General features: G+C 50.6%; 1 protein-coding gene and 1 long non-coding RNA gene across 2 annotated transcripts in view; one reads left to right on the forward strand and one right to left on the reverse strand.

Annotated features, from left to right (window-relative positions):
- Positions 1-6,892: 6,892 nt before the first annotated feature.
- TRAPPC9 (trafficking protein particle complex 9) overlaps positions 6,893-19,778 on the reverse strand; it is a 705,809-nt gene continuing 692,923 nt past the window's right edge. Inside the window, exons 20-21 of the mRNA XM_033202702.1 lie at positions 10,774-10,997; positions 6,893-10,042 (exon numbers count right to left, since the gene is read on the reverse strand). Coding sequence (XP_033058593.1) covers positions 9,875-10,042; positions 10,774-10,997 — 392 coding nt within the window. The 3' untranslated portion in view covers positions 6,893-9,874. The remainder of the gene's footprint in view (positions 10,043-10,773; positions 10,998-19,778) is intronic.
- On the forward strand, positions 16,312-17,154 carry LOC117079365. The gene is made up of 4 exons (XR_004435396.1): positions 16,312-16,408; positions 16,600-16,749; positions 16,841-16,971; positions 17,059-17,154. It is a non-coding gene; the product is annotated as an uncharacterized LOC117079365 (long non-coding RNA).

Here is a 19,778-nt window from a genome sequence, read left to right on the forward strand (position 1 = left end):
CTGTCTAATTGCTTTAGCACAAAAATACATTTTGATTTATTCTTCAAGAGTATGTTGGCTATTGTTGGACCTTTGCATTTCTATATAAATTTTAGAATCAGCTTGCCAAATTCCACCAAAAAAAGCCAAGATTTTTATTGGTGTTGCATTGAATCTGTAGATCAATTTAGCAAGAATTTATATCTTTATGAGGAGTCTTCCAACCCATTTATTTAGATCTTCTTTAATGTCCCACAATAAATTTTTATAACTTTCTCCATAAAGGTCTTGGATATTAAAGAAAGATTTATTCTTGGCTTCTGTATTAGTTTCCTACTGAGGTTGTAACAAATTACCACAAACTTAGTGGCTTAAAACAACACAAATATGTTATATTACAGTCCTGGAAGGATGAAGTCTGAAATGAGTCTCACCGGGCAGAAATAAAGGTGTCAGCAGGTCTGCATTCCTTATGGAGTTTCTAGAGGAGAACATATTTCCTTGCCTTTTCCAGCTTCTGAAGTTTGAGGCATTCCTTAGCTCTTGACCCCTTCCTCCATCCTTAAAGCCAACAACATTGAGCTAAGTTCTCTTGCTGCCATCCCTCTGGCTCTCCTTTGCCTCCTTCTTTCCCTTTTAAGAATTCTCATGATTACATTACATATACCTTCATAATCTCCCTATCTTAAGACCAGATGATTAGCAAGCTTAATTTTATCTGTACTCATTATTCTTCTTTGCCATGTAACTCGGTATATCATAGGTTTTGGGAATTAGGATGTAGACATCTTTCAGATGCTGTTATTCTTCCTACCATGGGTTCTTTATATTTTTTGTAGTTCTAAGAATAACGTTTATAATTGTATTTTCTAGATGTTTCTTGCTATGGTGCAGTAATGTTGCAGATTTTTTTTTTTTTGAGACGGAGTCTCACTCTGTTGCCCAGGCTGGAGTACAGTGGCCGGATCTCAGCTCACTGCAAGCTCTGCCTCCCGGGTTTACGCCATTCTCCTGCCTCAGCCTCCCGAGTAGCTGGGACTACAGACGCCCGCCACCTCGCCCAGCTGGTTTTTTGTAGTTTTCAGTAGAGACGGGGTTTCACTGTGTTAGCCAGGATGGTCTCGATCTCCTGACCTCATGATCCGCCCGTCTCGGCCTCCCAAAGTGCTGGGATTACAGGCTTGAGCCACCGCGCCCGGCCACTATTGTAGATTTTTGTATATCAATTTTGTATACAATAAACTTGCTGACTACAATTCTAGTAAATCTAAAGATTCTTTAGTTTTTGTTATTCATGATATAATGTACACGAGTTTTGTTTCTTGCTTTTTAGGTTTTATGCCTTTATATGTGATTCTCTTTGCTTTTCTGTGCTAGTATGGACCCCTTATACAATGTGAAGATAATGAGCATCCTTGTCTTATTCCTGCTTCAATAATGAGAATAAGGCTTGCTGTATGTAATTTTTACAGGTAGTCTTTTATCAGGTTAAGGGAATTACTTCTAGACCTAGGTTGCTAAGAGTTCTTTTTGGGCTTGGGGAGTTTTTAATACTGAAATAATGTTGATTTTTATCAAAAGCTTTTGATATGAACATCAAAGGACGATCACACGATTTTTCTAATTTGTTAGTGGGGTGAATTCACTAATGCTTTTTAAATGTGAAACCAACCTTGCATTCTCTGAATGAAGACACCTTGATCATTACACACTAACTTTTTCACACATCATTGAATCTGTAAACATTTAGAAGTTTTGCATTTTAAATGATGCCTGATTTAGCCTGAAATTTCCTTTCTCATGTTCCTTCATCAGATTTTGGTATTAAGATTATACTAACCTTATAACAATATTTGAGTGTTTACTCTTTTTCCACATTTAGCACATTCAGAAATATTTTGTATATCATTACAATTTTTTGTTCCTTAAATGTTTATTAGATTAAAAACCATCTGGGCCTACAGTTTTCTTCTTGGAAAGACTTTTACCTTGATTTGATTTCTTTACTGGCTTTAGGATTATGTAGTCTATTATCATAAATTTTATTACATTTTTCTAGAAAATTTATATTTGTTTTCAAGTTTATTGACATAAAGTTCTTCATAATTTCCTCTTACATTTATAATATCCTTGTATCATTGTCTGCAATATCTGATGTCCCTTTTATTTGTAATGTGGTTATTTGTGCCTTTTCTTTTGTCCTTATTAATCTAGTCAGAGTTTTCTCCATTTTATCAGCTTTTTCAATAAACAAACTTTGGCTTTTTTCTATTGTGTGCGTCTTTTCTATTTTATTAATTTATGATCTTATCTTTATTATATCCTTCTCTTTTCTTTGATCTCTACTGCCATCATTTTCAGTTCCTGGGGATGGTGCTTAGCTCATTAACTTTCACACTTTCCTCTTTTGATTACAAGCATTTGAGTTTGTAAATTCTCCCTCTAAATACTGACCTATCTGAAGCACTCGTTTTGACATATACTTTTATTATTGTCCATTTTCAATATTTCCTACTTTCCATGGTGGTTTCTTATTTCAACTCTGAGTTACCTAGAAGTGTTACCTAATTTCCAAATACATGAGACTTTTATAATTATAAAAAATTAAAGTGGGCTGGGCGCGGTGGCTCAAGCCTGTAATCCCTGCACTTTGGGAGGCCGAGACGGGCGGATCACGAGGTCAGGAGATCGAGACCATCCTGGCTAACACGGTGAAACCCCGTCTCTACTAAAAATACAAAAAACTAGCCGGGCGAGGTGGCGGGCGCCTGTGGTCCCAGCTACTCGGGAGGCTGAGGCAGGAGAATGGCGTGAACCCGGGAGGCGGAGCTTGCAGTGAGCTGAGATCTGGCCACTGCACTCCAGACTGGGCGACAGAGCAAGACTCCGTCTCAAAAAAAAAAAAAAAAAAAAAAAAATTAAAGTGATAAACAACAAAAAGGTGATCAATTTCTAACTGAATCATATTGGGTTCAGATAATGTGATCTATATAACAGTCCTTCCACTATATATTGGGCCATAAAACAAATAATAACATATTTGCTTGATGAAAATGTCTCTGTACAGCTGTTGAGTGAAATACTCTATATATGTCCATTAAGTCAAATTTATTAGACTTTTCAAATCTTCTATACCCTTAGTAATTTTTGTCTTCTTAATCTTTCATTTTCTGAGAGAGCTGTGTTAAAATCTTCCACTGTAATTATTGGTATGTCTATTTCTCCTTATAGTTCTGTCAGGTTTTGCTTTATGTATTTGACACTGTATTATTACTTGCATACAAATTTGGAGTTATTATAGCTTCCTGGTGAATTACTACTCTTATCATCATGATATTATTGTCTTTATTTCTAGAAGTAATTTTGTTTTTTGTGCCTTATAATTTCTTTTCATTAGGACTTTTCTGGTACATATTTTCTTGCCATTTTATTTCAACCTTCTGTATCCTTATGTTTTAATGTACATTGTAAACATCATAAACCTGATCTTGTGGGTTTTGTCATCTTTCATCTAACAGATTTAGTATATTTTCATTTACTGTAGGTACTTATTTCCATAACTTATAATCACTTTTTAGCTGTTATGTAACTTCTCTGTGCCTCATTTTTCTCCACTGTAATACAGGGATAATAACAATATCTACTTTAAAGATTTTTGGCTGGGAGTGGTGGCTCACACCTATAATCCCAGCACTTTGGGAGGCCAAGGCAGATGGTTCACCTAAGGTCAGGAGTTCAAGACCAGTCTGGACAACATGGTGAAACCCCGTCTCTATTAAAAAAATACAAAAAAATTAGCTGGGCATGGTGGCGGGCACCAGTAATCCCAGCTACTTAGGAGGATGAGGCAGGAGAATTGCTTGGACCTGGGAGGCAGAGGTTGCAGTGACCTGAGATTGTGCCACTGCACTCCAGTCTGGGCAACAGAGTGAGATTCCATCTCAAAAAAAAAAAAAAAAAAAAAAAAGAAAAGACTTTGTAAGTAAGCTTATCTATATCTATGTATCGCCTAAGAAAGGAATAGAGACTTCCTTATAAGCATACTTATTTTATATTTTATAGCATATACATAAAGGTTTTTATATATAATCTTAGAAAAATGCCCAACACATATGGCTATATTAAGTATAAGCATCACTATTGGTATTATTTATACCATTAGGGTTGTGGTTTTATTTGCTCTACCATTTGTATTTCTTTCTGTAGCTTTTCTTCTTTCTTGACTTCTTTCAGACTGATTAGTTTTCCTTATTCTAGTTTTGGGGTTCACAAATTTAGAAGTTATTCATGCTATTTTTCATCTTCTTGATAGTTACCCCAGAAATGGAAACTTGGAAACCTTTTTTTTTTGAGACAGGTTATCGTTCTGTCCCCCAGGCTGGAGTGTAGTGTTACAATCATGGCTCACTGTAGCCTCAACCTTCCAGGTTCAAGTGACCCTCCAATCTTAGCCCTCTGAGTAACTGGGACTACAGGCATGAGCCACCACTTCTAATTTTTAAATTTTTTGTAGAGATGGGGTCTTGCTACGTTGCCCAGGCTGGTCTTGAACTCCTGGGCTCAAGTGATCTTCCCACCTCAGCCTCCCAAAGTCCTGGAATTGCAGGCATGAAACATCATGCCTGGCTGAAACTTTCATAAATAAAGCACCAAAGCCCAAGTCTAAGTAAATCAATATCTTTACCCTCCTCTTAAATCTTTGAAATTGAAATTAAAGGACCTTATCACACTTTAATTCCAATCATCCCCTCACCAACATTTATGTGCTATTTTGCTATATATGTTAATTCTATTATGCTGTAACTCAACAGTTCACAATTATTTCATGTACCATAAATGTTTGTTAGATTTACCGACATATGTATCACTGAATTTGTTCTTCCTTCCTTCTTGCATCTCTGACATTCCATCTGGTATCAATTTCCTTCTACTTGTATTTCAAATTCCCTTTAATGAGGTTTTGGTGGTGGAAAACTCTGCTTTTGTTTATAATACAATGTCATTATTTTTACCCATTGGGAAGTATTTTTGTTGCTCAGCACATCTTGGTATTATTTCGCTAACTCCTGGACCCCATTGTTGTTGGTGAGAAGTCAGCTGTTAATCAATTGCCACTCTTTGGAAAGTAATTTGTCTTGTCTTTCTCTTTTAAAAATCATCCCTTTGCATCTGGTCTCCTGAAATTGTATTATGATATGTCAACTGCGTATTTTACATGTTATCCTACCAGGAATATTTGGACTTCTTGAATCTGTGAATTTTTATCCTTATGAGTTTTGAGGAGTTCTCAGTCATTATTTCTTCAATGCTGCATTTTCTCCATTTTCTGTATCTTTTCCTCCAGAAACTCCAAGTAGATATGAGAGTTTCTCACTTTGCCCTCCGTGTTTCCTTAAGTTTCTTTCATATTTTCTGGTTTCTGTTTTTAATAACATCTTCAATTCTACCTTTCATTCACTAGTTCTGTCTTGAACTGAGTTTAATCTGCTCTTCAAGTTATTCATTAAATATTTCACTTCAATTCTATTTTTCAGTTGCAGAAGTTCTGCTTGATTCTTTTATATTCTAGCTCTTTACTCATTTTAAGTCTTCTTTTTCATTTCTTGTAACATATTAAGCATAGTCATTTTATAGTCTATGTCTGATAAGTAGTGTATCTGATTCTTTTTCAACCCTGCATTTGCTGATTGTCTCTCCTAGCTCTCACTCATGATGCATTGCTTCCTTGTGTATTTCATGACTTTCTTTGTTTTTAAACTCTGAAATAATCATTTTCCTTATAGAAACTCTTGCAGGTTTTTGGATAAAAATGAATTCCTCCAAAAAGGATGTGTTTATTTCTTTGTCTGGTACCTGTATGGAGTGCAGTCTGTCTTTGAAATTAATTAACAACCTAAGGTTTGGAAGAGGTAGTTAGGGAGTGTAATTTGGGACTGCAAATTCATGGGAGGGTCAATTTGGAATCAAACGGTCAAGACAGGGAAGTGTTACATCTACTCTCCTAGTAGGGTGGGAAGAGGATTATTTTTAGTTCATCCTTTACTAAAGGTTGTAATCTTTGGGCTTTCAAATTGATGGGAAGCAGTCATCTGTTCGATTCTCCAGCCAGTGGGCCCTGGGCTTTGTCATCTTTCCTCCGGTTTTGGAAGGCTGAAGAAATTGATATTCTGGCTTTGACAAAATCCCTCAAAGTGGAAGTTGGCATCAGTGCACAGCTTACCTCTCAGGACTGTGCCTACACACAGGTACTGGGCTGAGTATTTCTGACTCTCTTGCCAGGTCATGGATGCACTTACAAATGTGTTTTCAGTGAGAGGCTTAGCCTAGATCCCTAGTCTAGATCTCTAGTCCTTCATGTTGAAACCCTTTTTTGATCAAAATTTATTGTGTCTGAAGACATTGCTTGAGGTCCCAAGAGCCATATGGTCACATACATCTCACTCTCTCTCCCCTGCTCACTGGGATCAGAAATACCTCTTAACAAGTCATCATTGACAATTTCTTGGCTGGCAGGCTCAGAATCCCCAAATGATGCTTACATGTTTTGAAACCATCTACAGGTCCGGACTTTGCCCTATTGACAAAGAGCTCACTCCATCAGCATTCCCTGTCCCATTTTAGCACTTGTGTTAGAAAGTTCTTCCTCAGATGCTTCATGTTACCTAATACAGTAAGCCATGCAGGGGAGTAATGGAGCATAGCAATGTGGCCTGTTAAGGGTCCTAGGAGAAGAATGGAATTTCAGGCACATGGCACAGGATATTTCAGGCACAGGACATGTGGATGGAATTAAAAAGAACAGCAATGGGAAGGCTAGGAGAAGGGGCCCAGTATTTATTGAGAAGTTGCTATCATGTGCTAAAAAATCTAGGAGATTAAATCAAACAAACTGGTATGAAAGTGCCCATGAAATAAGTATTTGTATCTCTATTTATTCAGATGAAAAAAATCAAGGCTTAATTTAAGTAACTTGTCCAAGGTCAAGGAGTTGGCAAGTGGCTGAGCTGGAATTCAGCTTCTCAGACATCTTCCTTTGAATCCTTGCCTTCCTTGTGAATTTCAGATGACAGAGCGTGACGGTTGCATGATTATGGGGTCACTGCAGGCCTGTCCTGCCCTGAGGGACCAAGGATCAGAAGGGCAAAACCAACCCGCTCAGCTAGTGAAGTGAAATGGACATGGTCTATTCCTGGTTTACCCTCTGCTGACCTTCAGGAGGTTTCTGAATGCACTAGGGTCCTAGAGAAGCAGCAACCGTTGGACTGTATTGCCAGGTAGCCAGCAGCATGGGGCCCTGGAAGAGGCTGGAGGATACTGCACTGTCACTGAGACACCTGCCTCAGGTCCTCCATCTCAGCCATTGCCCACGAACACAGCTCCACAGCCAGAATGACCCAGCCACAGAAATGCCAGCAAACAACACCCCTGGCTCCCCACATCCCATGGTAAAGCTCCAAATGCTTGGAGCACACACAAGACTTGACTCCAGGTCACCTTCTCTACTGAGACAGAAAGGGTGCCCTGGGGCTTGGGAAGGGCCTGGGGCTGGCAGAGTCAGGCTGTATTTGGGTCATTTTCCAGGAGGCCTGGGTTATTTCTAACACTCCCTCCTCCAAGAAGACAACTTTGCCTCCTGCCCCTTGACATTCTTTCTTCTTGTGGCATCTAGCATTTTCTCTGGTAACTGTTGTGGGTATTTTTTGTATTCTGGGAAACTAAAAAATACAGAAAACTGCAAAAAAGAATTACAGTCACCAATATGCTTGCCACTCAGAATCAGACCTAGCAGAGTTTTCCATATTGGCTTTTCTAGGCTTCTATATGCATCTATATCTAATCTGGATCTATGGCTGGATCTATATCTGTAGCATGTGTGTACGTGTATCTTGATCTCTTGTGCTTTTGAAGGGAAAGTACGTTACTCAAGTCCCCAGTGACCAACACCCTCACTGTGACATCAGATGAGATGTCAATTGCAACCCCAGTTGAGGTCACTCTTCTACAGGGGATGTGTATCCTTTCTACCTTTAAACATGTTGTTATAGACACGTTCGGAGGCATATAAAATTTATAATTTGGGGGGAACACTGTCTACACAAGTGGGGTTGGGCTGCGCCCATCATCCTGCAAAGTGTTGTTTCATTCAATGGCATAGTTTTGAGCTCTGTTGAGGTCGACATATATGGATGCTGTTTGTTCCATTCAGAAACAGCCCAAGTGGCCAGGCCCTCAACTACACTGATGCGTCCTGAAGGGAAGGGCTGAAGAGACCGCCCTTGGGTCCCCACCCACGACTGCAGCCAGACCTTCTGGGGCTGCCTTCCCTGGGGAGCCTCAAGCAGATGCTGAATGAGCTCCAGGGACTGAGGACCACTGGACACCTGCCCCCACATGCCCCCAGCCCACACCGCATCACAGAGTGCTCCCATCATTCACTGGGCAACAGTAGGAGGACACAGATGGAACAAAAAACCTGCTCCTCAGGCCAGAGGCCACAGGGTGACCTTGCTCCCAGTGAGGGAGGTTTGGGCCTGGGGCTTCAGGTTCTCCGGAAGCTCCCTCAGTCCTGCAGGCCTCCTGATGCCAACACGACTCTGCCGCATGGGGGGCCCAGGCAGCCACTTCCTGGTTCTGCCTGTTTGGCCAAGTGGCCTTGAGGAAGCCTTACTCTCTGTCCCCCAATACTCCATGGGACTTTCAGTGCCCAATGGATGCCTGACAAGCCTGATATCTGCTGGGGACCAAGCGCTGTTTATCCTTCCTGGGAACTGGAGAGCCAAGGGTCAACACAGCCAGGAGCCTGCCCCCAGACCGGACTCTTGTGGGTGGTGTAGACACCCCCAGCTCTGGCCCTCAAGGGAGATGTGAGCCGTGTGCTTTCTCTCTCCTGTTCTCCCTGAGGAACGCAGGGCCAGCTGCCCACTGTGGTGGCAGCTCGGGCCCAGTCACACTCCTTCACTGGTGATCTCCCTCCTCTGAGGGGCTCCCCTCCACCTCCCAGACAAGCTGCTGGTGCCCAGATTCCTGTCTCAGGGTTTGCTTATGCAGGATCTCTAACTCAGAACCTGTCCCTTCCTGGGTCCGCTTCTGCTGGGAAGCCAGCCACCTGAGGTGGGGGCTGACGGGCTAGGTGGGGGCCCTGGACTGCACTGGGCCAGCAGATGCAGGGAGGCAGGGGAGGAGGAGGAGGCCATTTATTGAAGAACTGCTCGCAGACATGGACACACAGAGCCACAGTACCCAGATACCACCCTGGGGCCAGGGAGCACCCAGAAACAGCCCTGGGCTGGCAGCCCAGGCCTGGACATTTGCCCACCATGGGTGGAAGGCCTCTCTTGGTGTCAACCATCCATGACCACCTACAGCACCATCTCTCCTGCCAAGTTGCCCATGGGGGTCTCCAGGAAGAAAACCAGCCTTGGGGGATTCTAAGGCCCAGGGAGGGAGGGAAGCTGCCCACGCCCTCAGGCTGTGCCCAGCCTCATGCTCACCGTTTCTTTCTATGGCCAAAGGGAAGTGGCTGGATGAGGGAGGTCCCTCTGCTGGGGTGAGCAGCACAGCACGGCTGGGGCCCCAGGTCACAGAAACGGATGCAGGGATCCTGGGACCCGGGCTGAATGGGGACCCACTCTGGGGTTTCCTCTGCTCCGGCCTGTGTATAGTCCAGGGAACAGTGTGGGAAGGGGTGTGGCACGGGGTGGGGCTGCCATGTCTGGGGGCTTCTGCGTAGCCCAGCAAAGATGCTACAGGAGGAATGGGAGGAGAGGGCTGGGTGGGGGTTGGGGGAGGAGGAGGAGACGGGGCTGCAGTGAAGGCCTTGCTCATCGCAGGGGGTGTGGGAGGCCAGGCTGGGTCACCTCTGGCCCTGCAGAAATAGGGACGGAAGTGGGCGGGCTCAGGCCTGTGCCTCCAGGGCGCGCACATGCACGCTGGGCAGGCAGAACCAAGAAGGTGGCAGCTCCTTGCTGGTGCTGTCCTCGTGGAACTGGATGTGGAGGAAGAAGTCGCCCGTGTAGAGGAAGAGGAGGGCCCCAAGGCAGGCCGACTGGCCAGATGGCTGTACCTGAGCAGGGAGGAGAAAGATGCATCAGTCTGGTCAGCAGTGTGGGCCACCCAAAGCCCCCAGGAATCTCAGGAACCTGCTTGGACACAGGCGCTATGGGGGAAGCGAGGGCAGCCCAGGCCTGGCTCCAATGCCCCTTCCAGCAGGTCACTGTGCCTCTGCAAGCCAGTTTTTGTCTTTGAAAGAAACTGCCAACATTCCCATTCCTGAATTGTTTGGGGGCACAGGGGGTCAGGAGTGTGGGAGGGAGTGAGGAAGAGGTTGGGGCAAAGGGGAATGGAATGACAGCCTGTGCTGGAGCCTGACAGTGAGGGGCTGAGAGGCAGCTTGGGAGGTGGGGCCAAGGGTGTAGGCTGGAGCCTCTCCATGGGAGGAGCGGCAGGCACGGGATGGGTGACAGTGACATCACAGTGATGCCACAGCAGGGTCCAATCATGGAGTGGTACCCTGTCCTGGGCACAGCTCCCATTCCCTGCACATTTTCCTGCTTCACCAACGCTAAGGGCCTCACTGCCCAGGACAGAGAACGAGGTGAGCTTGTCTAAGTTCCTGCAGTGGGTGGGGCAGGCTCAGACTCAGTGTGCACACGTGACCACAGAACCCCTGCTGCTGTCGTCTGCTGGACGTATGCTGACCCCAAAGCCCACCACCCAGGGAAGGGGGACGACGACCATGAGGGCCTGGGCCACATGACCAGAGGCTCCCAGACCACCCTGCACACCACCACGCACCGCGTCGAGGTAGAAGGTGCTGGAGCCCACGAAGGAGATGGTGTCGTGCAGGTCGTAGTTGTGCACGCCGTTCTGGTGGTCCTGGAAGGGGACCACGGTGAGGGCGAAGGGCCCTACGCTGCGTGGGCTCCGGTTAGTCAGCCGCACTTCCAGGCGCACGGGGTCGCCCACCTGGCAGGCCGCCACAGACTCACAGTCACATGGCTGTCCATCCACCAGCACATCTGCAAGGGACACGAGACTGTCAGGGGCTGGGCTGGCCTGCATGGCCCAGCCAGCCTACCCCACCCACTCGCTGATTCATTCATTTCTTCCCTCCTTCACCCTTCAAGGTTGCCACCCACTCCCTGCCAGGCTGGGCACTGGGGACACAGATGTGTGATCAGTTCCTGGTCTCCGGAAGAGGAACCTGGCAAAGACAGGTGTGGTGGCTAGAGCTATAACTCAAGGGGTCTGCACTCTACTGGAGGGGCCTCTGGGAGGGCCTCCTGGAGCCTCCTACCACAGCCCACCTGGAAGGGGAGGAGCTCTCTCGTGAGTCAGGGGCTCCTGTCCGGGTGAGCGTCTGACACCGTAGAAGTGAGGGCATGGAAGGGACCCTAAAGTGCCCCAGGTCAGGGGTCAGGTGACCTTTGGAGCACAGGCAGGCCCGGGGTCCCTCTCCTCCGGGGGCTGCAAGACCGCACACTCCGGGAGGTGGTGTCTTGATCTCGTTCCGCAGGAAGATTGCACAGTGGGCTCCGGCACTCCCTGCAAAGTGGCTGCACCGTGTTCTCCTCATCCTATCGGCCTGTCCAGGGTGCCGGACACACAGCCCAGCACAGAACAGGTGCTCAGGGGAGCAGCACAGTTCTGGGAGCTGTGGACCCTGCCAGGTAGGGAGCTGGGCCTGGGCGAAGGAGCATGGATTCAATCCCTTTTCCCTTCCTTGCCCACATGCTCCAGGAGCTTGCAGACAAGGAGGACGCCTCCCAATTGGGCAGCAGCAAGGAAGCAGCCCAAAGCCAGGGTGAGGCGGCGGGGAGTGGGTGTGCCCCCTCTCAGGGAAGCAAGCCGATGGTCAGGGTGGCGGGTTTGATGGCGAGGCCCGAAAGGCATGTGAGAATGTGGCCGCATTGGGGAAGGGAAGAGAAGGGGCTTTGAAGATGTCATCAAGTGAAAGGCCCTATAGCAGCTCACTCTGGATTCGAGCGAGCCCTGCAGTTAGTGACAATGTCCCTGTACGGGGACAGAAGATTTGAGGGCGGATTTGCCCTCAAATCCCGGCTTTGGCTGCATCCTATGCTTTTGGATGTGCAGGGCCACCTGCACTGAGTCTGACCAGACCGGGATGAGCCCAGGGGTCCTGAGGCCCTGCCCACTGGGCTATGTATAGTTCCCCTGAGTATTTCCAACAGTGCCTGACATGCAGCAGACAGCATGAAGATGGGCTCTTTGTTCTCCCAGCTGGTCTATTCTGCTGAGACCAGGAGGTAGGACCAGAGAGACCTGAGCTTGATTGCTTCTATCTGTGGGGCCCGGGGCATGTCACTACACCTCCTGGGCCTCAGTTTCCTCTTCTGTAACATGGAGCCGACGCTAATGCTAACAGTTGTGATAAGCTCATATCCTTGCCATGAGGAGCTCAGTCACAGCACGCCCCAGTACCCATGAGCATTTTGAGGGACTCTGTCCTGGGAAGTGCCGTTGGGGCAGTGGCTTTCATCTCGAGCCTTGGTTACCTGTCTGTGCCGTGGAGCCCAGCACAGGGAGGCTCCCATCAATCCCCAGCCCTTCTCCCTCCTCTACTTCTGTGCCACCCAAGCCAGGCCTCAGTAAATGTTTCTTAAACAGTGAACCGAACCAGGCGCAGTCTGAGCCGCTTGAATAAAAGTGGGGGAGATGGAGAGAGCAGATGTCGGGGCGGCCTGGTTGCTGGTTCCATCAAGGGAAAGATAAGATTATGTGCAAATCAGTGAAGGGTGGTTGGCTCATTATCGCCCTGCTCTTTTTTTTTTTTTTCCTTTTGCAGAGAACTGTGTGGGCTGCTGGGGCAGGAAAGGACTGGTCTGTGGGCTCCTGGGCAGAGCCACCCTGGCCTGCTCGTTTAACCCTTCCTAGCCCCAACTCTGTACGACCCCTGGGGAAGAGAAAGCTGATGAAGGGTTAGAGCCAGCTCTCCCTGTGAATGCTGCTGGGAGAACCTTTCTTTGCTACTTTCTCTCTAGGAAGAGGGGAAAGAATGTGTGGCACTTAGGTGTGAGGTCAGGGTGGTAGGGGTTGGCAGGGGTTGTGGGCAGAGCAACACCTTGTCAGAGCAGGCGGCCAGGCTGCAGTCCCAACTTTGCCTCTGACTGCCCTTTACACTGGGAAAGACCGTTTGCCAACCGGTGCCCTCTCCATCTCACCTGTGAAACTGGGATAATGATTTTGACCTCCCAGGCTGGGGGCAGGGGTGAAGAGCAGAGAGGACACAGCCGGAGCGACCGCTCCTGCCACAGGCTCTCCTGTATGGCCGTCATTGCAGAAGGAGGGCAGCGCTCTGGAATGGCAGGCAGCACCTGTCTTGCTCTCTGCTCTGTCCCCGCTCCCAGGGTGACCAACCATCCCAGTTTGCCCAGGGCTCGTTTGGCTTTAGCCTGCATTGCAGGAAACCCTCAGTGCCAGGCAAACTGGGACGGTGGGTCACGTTACCCCAGGTCTGGCATCCACAATGACTGCTGACCACATTAATGCATTTTTGTGCTCAGCGAGCAGCCGTTTCCTTCCTTGCGCCACAGCTGGGGCAGCCCTTACAACTCCAGCAGCTCAGATCCAGGCACACAGGCCCCAGAAGCTGACTCCTTCCCATGACCCAGAGGAAAAGCAAACCTTCCTATGACAGGGCAGAGCAGAGGTCTGCTTTTGTCCGAGAGCATTAAACTTCCCGAATTCAAAAGGATGCCCTGGTCTCTCCTGGGACCCCCAGGGTACAGCTTAGGGAATTCGGTGGAAACAGGTCTAATGACCGTGATGATGATGGTGGCGACGCTGGCAGCTGCCTTGCAATGAGAACGTGTGACCGCACGGCAGGGCTGTGCCTGGGTAGCGGCCACGCCCCACCACGTCCATTGTTGTCAATTCACTTCTCTGACTCCGGGCCCGAACAAACTGTGTCCTGTCCTGGGGCATCAGAGGAAGTGGGCTCATTTCTGCAGGGCCCTGCTCTCCACAGACACCCTGCCGAGCAGGGCTGCACGGAGCAGCTAGGACGAGGGAAGAGAAGCCGGGGTCACCGTCCATCACAAAATGGCTTTCCTGACTCCAACCAGGAAGGAGCTGGGATAAATAATGGGAAAAATTTCTCACAGACAAGCTGTTTTGAAGCAGTTTCTAAACTGCCGCTGAGGGACGGGAAGGAACCACATGTGAAAGCGTGGGTGCTGCTGGGAGCTCAGCCCGGCCTGTGGCCACCGCAGGGGCTGGTTCTACTCCTGGCTCTCCCAGCACCCGGCTTCCATCTGCGTTCCCCAGGCAGGTCATGAGGGACAGAGCGGGCAGCCCAGGGGCCACGCAGCCTGCCTGTCAGCTTCAGCTGGGAAGAGTGGGTGCTTCCTGGGCGGCCCGCTGCTCGATCACAAGGTAAGCCCTAGAACCGGGACCTGTGAGGGGTGGACAGTTCTGTGACCACAGCAGCCCAGCTGGCTGGCCCCCAGGAGGTGGGCAGGGACGCCAGTGCATGTGTCCCCTCCCCTGAGTGCTCCTCAGCACCCCCGAGAGCACCTTCCCAAAGCCTTCAGGTGGGGGTCATCCGCCCTCCCCCGGGGAAGCCCTGAGTCTGGCGTCTGGGTGTGTGGGGTCCAGTTTTCTCCTACTGTTCTCTGGGGCTGGCCTCTGCCGGGCTTCCTGCCACTCTCCATTTCCTGGTCCACCAAATGAGCTGCCTCTTGGCAGGACTGGTTCCTCCTTCCCTCTCCCAGGCGGGATGGGGCGGGATTTGCACAGCTGTTTGTTGAGGAGCTGTTCGCAGCACAGGCCCCAGGCTCCTGATTGGCTGGAGAACGAGTGTGAGTTACTTCTCTGTGAAGCTCCACCCCTCGGAGCCCCAGTCTAGGTAGAAGGAGACCACATCCAGTGGGGTTTTGTTAAGGGCCGCTTGATCCTAACCACCATGGCTCCCAGCCTTCCCTGAGGAGGGGAGGATCTGCAGGGGCAGCAGAGGAGAGCCAGGATGGGGATGCTTTGCATTTTGACAGCTTCTCCAGGGTCCTTCCTCACCCGTGGGCTGGCTGTGAACACTGACAAAGCTCCGTGTGGGATGCAACTGAGAGGACAGACGCGGCGGGGCAGACCCTTCCGGCCTCTCCCGAGCCAGGCGCCAGGCAGGCAGTTCCAGCCATCTGACCACGAGGGAGGCAGACCCGGGACCTCTGGGGATGCTGGGTCCCCGCAGGCCTTTGTGCCTGGACCTGGAATGTCCTAGCCGAGGGAAGCAGTGGCCTAGGGAGGGGAAGGGGCTCCTGTGCCCACGGCAGCCAGTGGTGGGGGGTCATGAGCTGAGAGACAGAATGACTCAAGGTGGAAACTTGCCTAGCAAAGCCTCCTGAATCCCCAGGTCTTCTTTCCCAACAGAGGGGGTGACGTGGTTGACAAAATACCGTGCCCCCCTCCACTTGCCCATGTCCCAGTCCTGGGCGCCCGTGAGCATGCCCTCTCCCGTGCCAGAAGAGGCTTAGCCGATGTGATGAAATGGAGGTCCTGGAGATGCGGAGAGGCCCCTGGGTCATTGGAGTGGGCCCAATGGCGTCACGAGAGTCCTTACAAGGCAAGAAGGGAGGCAGGAGAGGGGCACACTTTGCTGCTGGTTATGAAGACGGGGGAAGGTGCACGGAGTGCAGGCAGCCCAGGAGCTGGAGGACACCAGCCCAGGGAGGAAGGTAGCCCGCAACACCGATCAGACTCTGGACCCCAGAACCGCACAGCGGGGATAGGCGCTGTTTAAGCGATGAATCTTGTGGTGGCTTGCGAGAGCAGCTGGTGAGCCCAACACAGATAGGGGTCTAAGGACACATAAAGAGCCCCCAAGGGGCCCCACTCAGCCTCAGGGCCACACTTCCCAGGCCGCTGGGGGAGCCCCAGCCTGGGTGCAGAGCTGGGCCTGGGGCAGACGGCGCTGGGCAGGGTGCACAGCTCTCTGAGCCTCGGTTTCCTCATTTGGAATGGTCGCGTCGTCTTCTCAAGGATGTGGTGCGAGTGTCAGATCCTCTATGAGAAGTGCCAGACAGAACAAGGTGCTCCAGGAATGTCGGCTTCTGCCAGCCCCCAGCTTCTGAAACCCAGCGCACCCCAGGCTAAGATTCATTTATTTAACAAGCCCCGGAGAGGCCCTGAGCCTCAGGGACATGCTCCTCTGGGCAACCCTGACATTTCACCCGGGCATCTGATGGAGTCTCAGCGTCCACTTTCTCCTCCAGCCCCTCTTCCCCATGCCTTCCCCAGCAGAATGGCTCCACCAGCAGCAGCAGCTCAAGCTGGGTCCTCTCCTCCCGGACACCCGCTGCAGTCTGGGACATGTCTGGTGCCTGTGCAGTTGGGCCTCCGCTCAGCCTCCACCCGCCCGCGTGGCTGGCTGCTCCCTCTCCTTTCTGCACGGCCACAGCACTGGTGTGAGATCCTGGTAGGGAGTGTCACTTTCACGCTCCTCCCCTGCCTGCCCCATGGCTTCTGTTCATGCTCAGAAGAAAAGAAAGTCTTGATGAAATTCTCACCCCAACTCTGGTCTCCTTAGCCCCACGAGTTTCCTCCCAGAGCCCATCTCCCAGGCTGTGTCCTCCCCGCCACTGCTCCCTGGCCATTCTGTCCCTCCAGCACATCCTTCCTGTCCCCGAGACTCTGCACCTGCCATCCTCGCCTCCCCACCAGCTCCATCCCGATGGTCAGCTCTTGGCCCTGCCAGAAACACTGTCCCTGACCATACAGTACAGGGTTTCCTGCCCCGCCAGCCACTCGGCCACATTCGTGAATTTTCTCATGGCCCTAGCATCTGATCTGAAGCGACCTTGTTTATCCATTTGTTTCATGATTAACTACCTGTGTTCTTCCTTGTCAGGAAGCTCCAGAAACACTGACTGGCACTTGGCCGTCTCATTCGCCGTGGTGTCCCCAATACCCAGCGCAGGCAGGCAAAGGGCAGACACAAGTTCCATTTCATACCTGCTGGACACATAGATGGATGAATGAGTGAGTGATTAACTGGGCTTTGGGGCTAGGTGCCCGGGTTTGAACACTGGCTCTACCACCAATTGGCTGTGCCCTGCCCCATTCAAGCCCCTAGTGCATCATTTGGCACATGAGGGACTGGGGCCACGTCCCAGAAGTGTGTCTCGAATGAGGACTCTAGGACCAGCTACCATGCTCCGCTCTAGGCCCATACTCCACAGTGCGCTTCCAGAGATGACTTACGTAGGAGAACCTCATGTTGTAAGGAATCTCCTGGGAGCCGATCAGCCTCCTTCCTCAAGGCATCACATTGGCACTGGCCCCCTCTTCCCTCCTGCCCCTGGCCCTGCTTCTGCTTCACATTTAATACCAGCTAGAGTTACGGACATAATTGTGTCTGGCTCAGAATTCCTCCTGAAGTCCCTGCCACATTCATGCTATAGCACGTCCAGGCTCTGGTAGAAACATGGACTATAAATAAAGGCTGTGCTCGCCTGGGAGGGGCTTGGCAGGGCACAGAGAAAGGAAGCCATTGGCTAGCCTGTGCATGGGCCTGGGGGCCACTGTGGGGATGAGAACGAGGCAACGCGTGCACGCTGGGCAGTGGTAGGTAGGTTGGCCGAGGCTCACAGGCAATAAAGTGCGTCTCACTCGGTGCCCACATCCTCCTAGGAGGGCAGAGAGCACGTGCAGCTTCACTGCGTTTGCAGAAGCACACTGAGGTGTAGAGAGGTGACAGGAGCTACCTGGGCCCCGCACGGGCCCTGTGGAAGCAGGCCTGGAAGCCCTGTCCTGGAGAGTGGTAGGCAGGGAAAGCAGTGCCTGTGGGGATGTTCAACAGGATAAGGCCAGCACAGGCGGTGAGTTCAGGTGCTCCATGGGGACAGGGGCTCCAACTGGAGCCGCCCTGGGGCAGGCTCGTCCTTCGGCCTCTCCACCTCTGGCTGTCGTGACCTGCTCAGGACTCAGGCTCCTGGAGGGCAGATGTGGGGCTGGTGCAGGCCTTCCAGCCCGGGCTCTGCCAAACACTGCTTCCACTGTGCTCTGGCTGTGTCAGGAGCAGCGCCAGGAAAGGTGAATCCAGGGAGATGCAGAGGCCCAGCCCTGGACAGCTGCCATTGCCATTTCATTCCACAGCTTGGGACTCCAGCCAGAGGTTTCTGTGACCCGAATGAGCCCCAGGAGGAGGGTGGAGGATGTGGGGGAAGAGGCCTCCCCTCCCTCCAGCCTGCCCCAGCAGGGCACTCCCCCTTGGGCCTGATGCTCCCCCTGGGCGTGATGCCCCCAGCAGGGCGTGGCGCTCCTCCTTGGTGCTCCTCTGGTTGTCAACAATGCCTGACTTCTTGAGCACTCGTTGTGTTGTCTTCCAGGCCTGGAACTCAGGGCTCTGTAGGTATTCCCTAATTCAGTCCTTAGAGCCGCCCCAGTAGGACGGCTGGCCCTGTTCCATTTTACAGATGAAGCCCTTGAGGCGGCGAGTGGCTCAGGAGCTGGTCCCAGGTGAACAGCAGTAGGTGCTGAGCCCCTGCTGGATTCCTGGGCTCTAGACTTGGTCTGGTTTGTTGTTTTTGTTGTTGTTTTCCAATAGTTTTATCGAGATAAAAGTCACCTACCACACAATTCACCCATTTAAAGTGTACAATTCAGTGGTGGGTAGTATATTCAGATATGTGCGATCATAGCCAGTTTTCGAACATCTCCATCACCTTCAAAAGAAACCCTGTACCCTTTTAGCGATCACTGTCCCGACCCCCAGGCCCGCTCCACCCCCAGCCCTGGGCAACCCAGTAATCTCCTTTCCAGCGCCATACATTTCCCTACTCTGAATCACCTATAAATAGAAGTGGAGGGCAGTGAGCTGCAGTGCCTGGCTTCCTTCACAGCGCACGGTGTCTCCAAGGCTCACCCGTGTTGCAGCATGGGTCAGTGCTGCCTTCTTTCTCATGACAGAACAATACTCCATGTCTGGATGGGGCACGTTTTGTTCATCATGCATCCACCAAGGGACATGTGGGCTGTTTCCACCTTTGGCTGTTACGAGCGTTGCTGCTGTGAACATTGATGGAGAAGATTTTGTGTGGACACGGGTTATCATTTCTCTTGGGTATACACCTGAGAGCAGACTTGCTGGGACAAATGGCAACTCTGTCTGAGAAAGCACAAGACTGTTTTCCAAGGCGGCTGCACCCCCATTCCCAGCAGTGGTGCAGGACAGGCCTGAGTGCTCCACACCTTCTATGGCACTGTGGTTGCCTGGCTCTGGTTCACCCATCCTGGTGGAGGTGAAGTAACATCTTGCAGTGGCTCTCATGTGCATTCCCTCGATCCACCCCCACCCATCCATGCTGCTGGCGCTCACTGCTCCCTGCGCAGACAGCCCCGCTGTGCCCCACCAGCCTGGGACAGCTGTTTGGAATGGCCCTTCTGTGCAGTTCTCTTTGCTTGCTATGTCCATAAGCCATGAGAACCCTCTAGAACTCCAAGCCCTTGACCTCTATATTTTGGGAGTTTCTCACATTTTGGAGCCTGGGGCCAGACAGCAGGCCAGGGCTGAAGCTGGAAGTCTCTTCCCTGAAGCACAGCAGAACACAGCATGCGATCAGGCGCCAGACAAGTCAGGGGACACCAGAGAGGGTCAGGACCCAAACTTTGGGCAAACTATGGTCCCAGAACATGGCCACGGGCAGAGGCAGGATGGACTCAGGGGTTAGGGAGCCAGGAGATGGGGCCAGATGGAGACCAGACCTTGAGGACATGAGGACCAGCAGGTCAGATGGGCCCAGCATGCACGGTTGCTTTCAACTCTGATCTGCAGGGTGGGTGGGGGT

The sequence above is a fragment of the Trachypithecus francoisi genome, unplaced genomic scaffold, assembly GCF_009764315.1.
Source record: "Trachypithecus francoisi isolate TF-2019V2 unplaced genomic scaffold, Tfra_2.0 Lachesis_group7, whole genome shotgun sequence".
Classification (NCBI taxonomy): Eukaryota; Metazoa; Chordata; class Mammalia; order Primates; family Cercopithecidae; genus Trachypithecus; species Trachypithecus francoisi.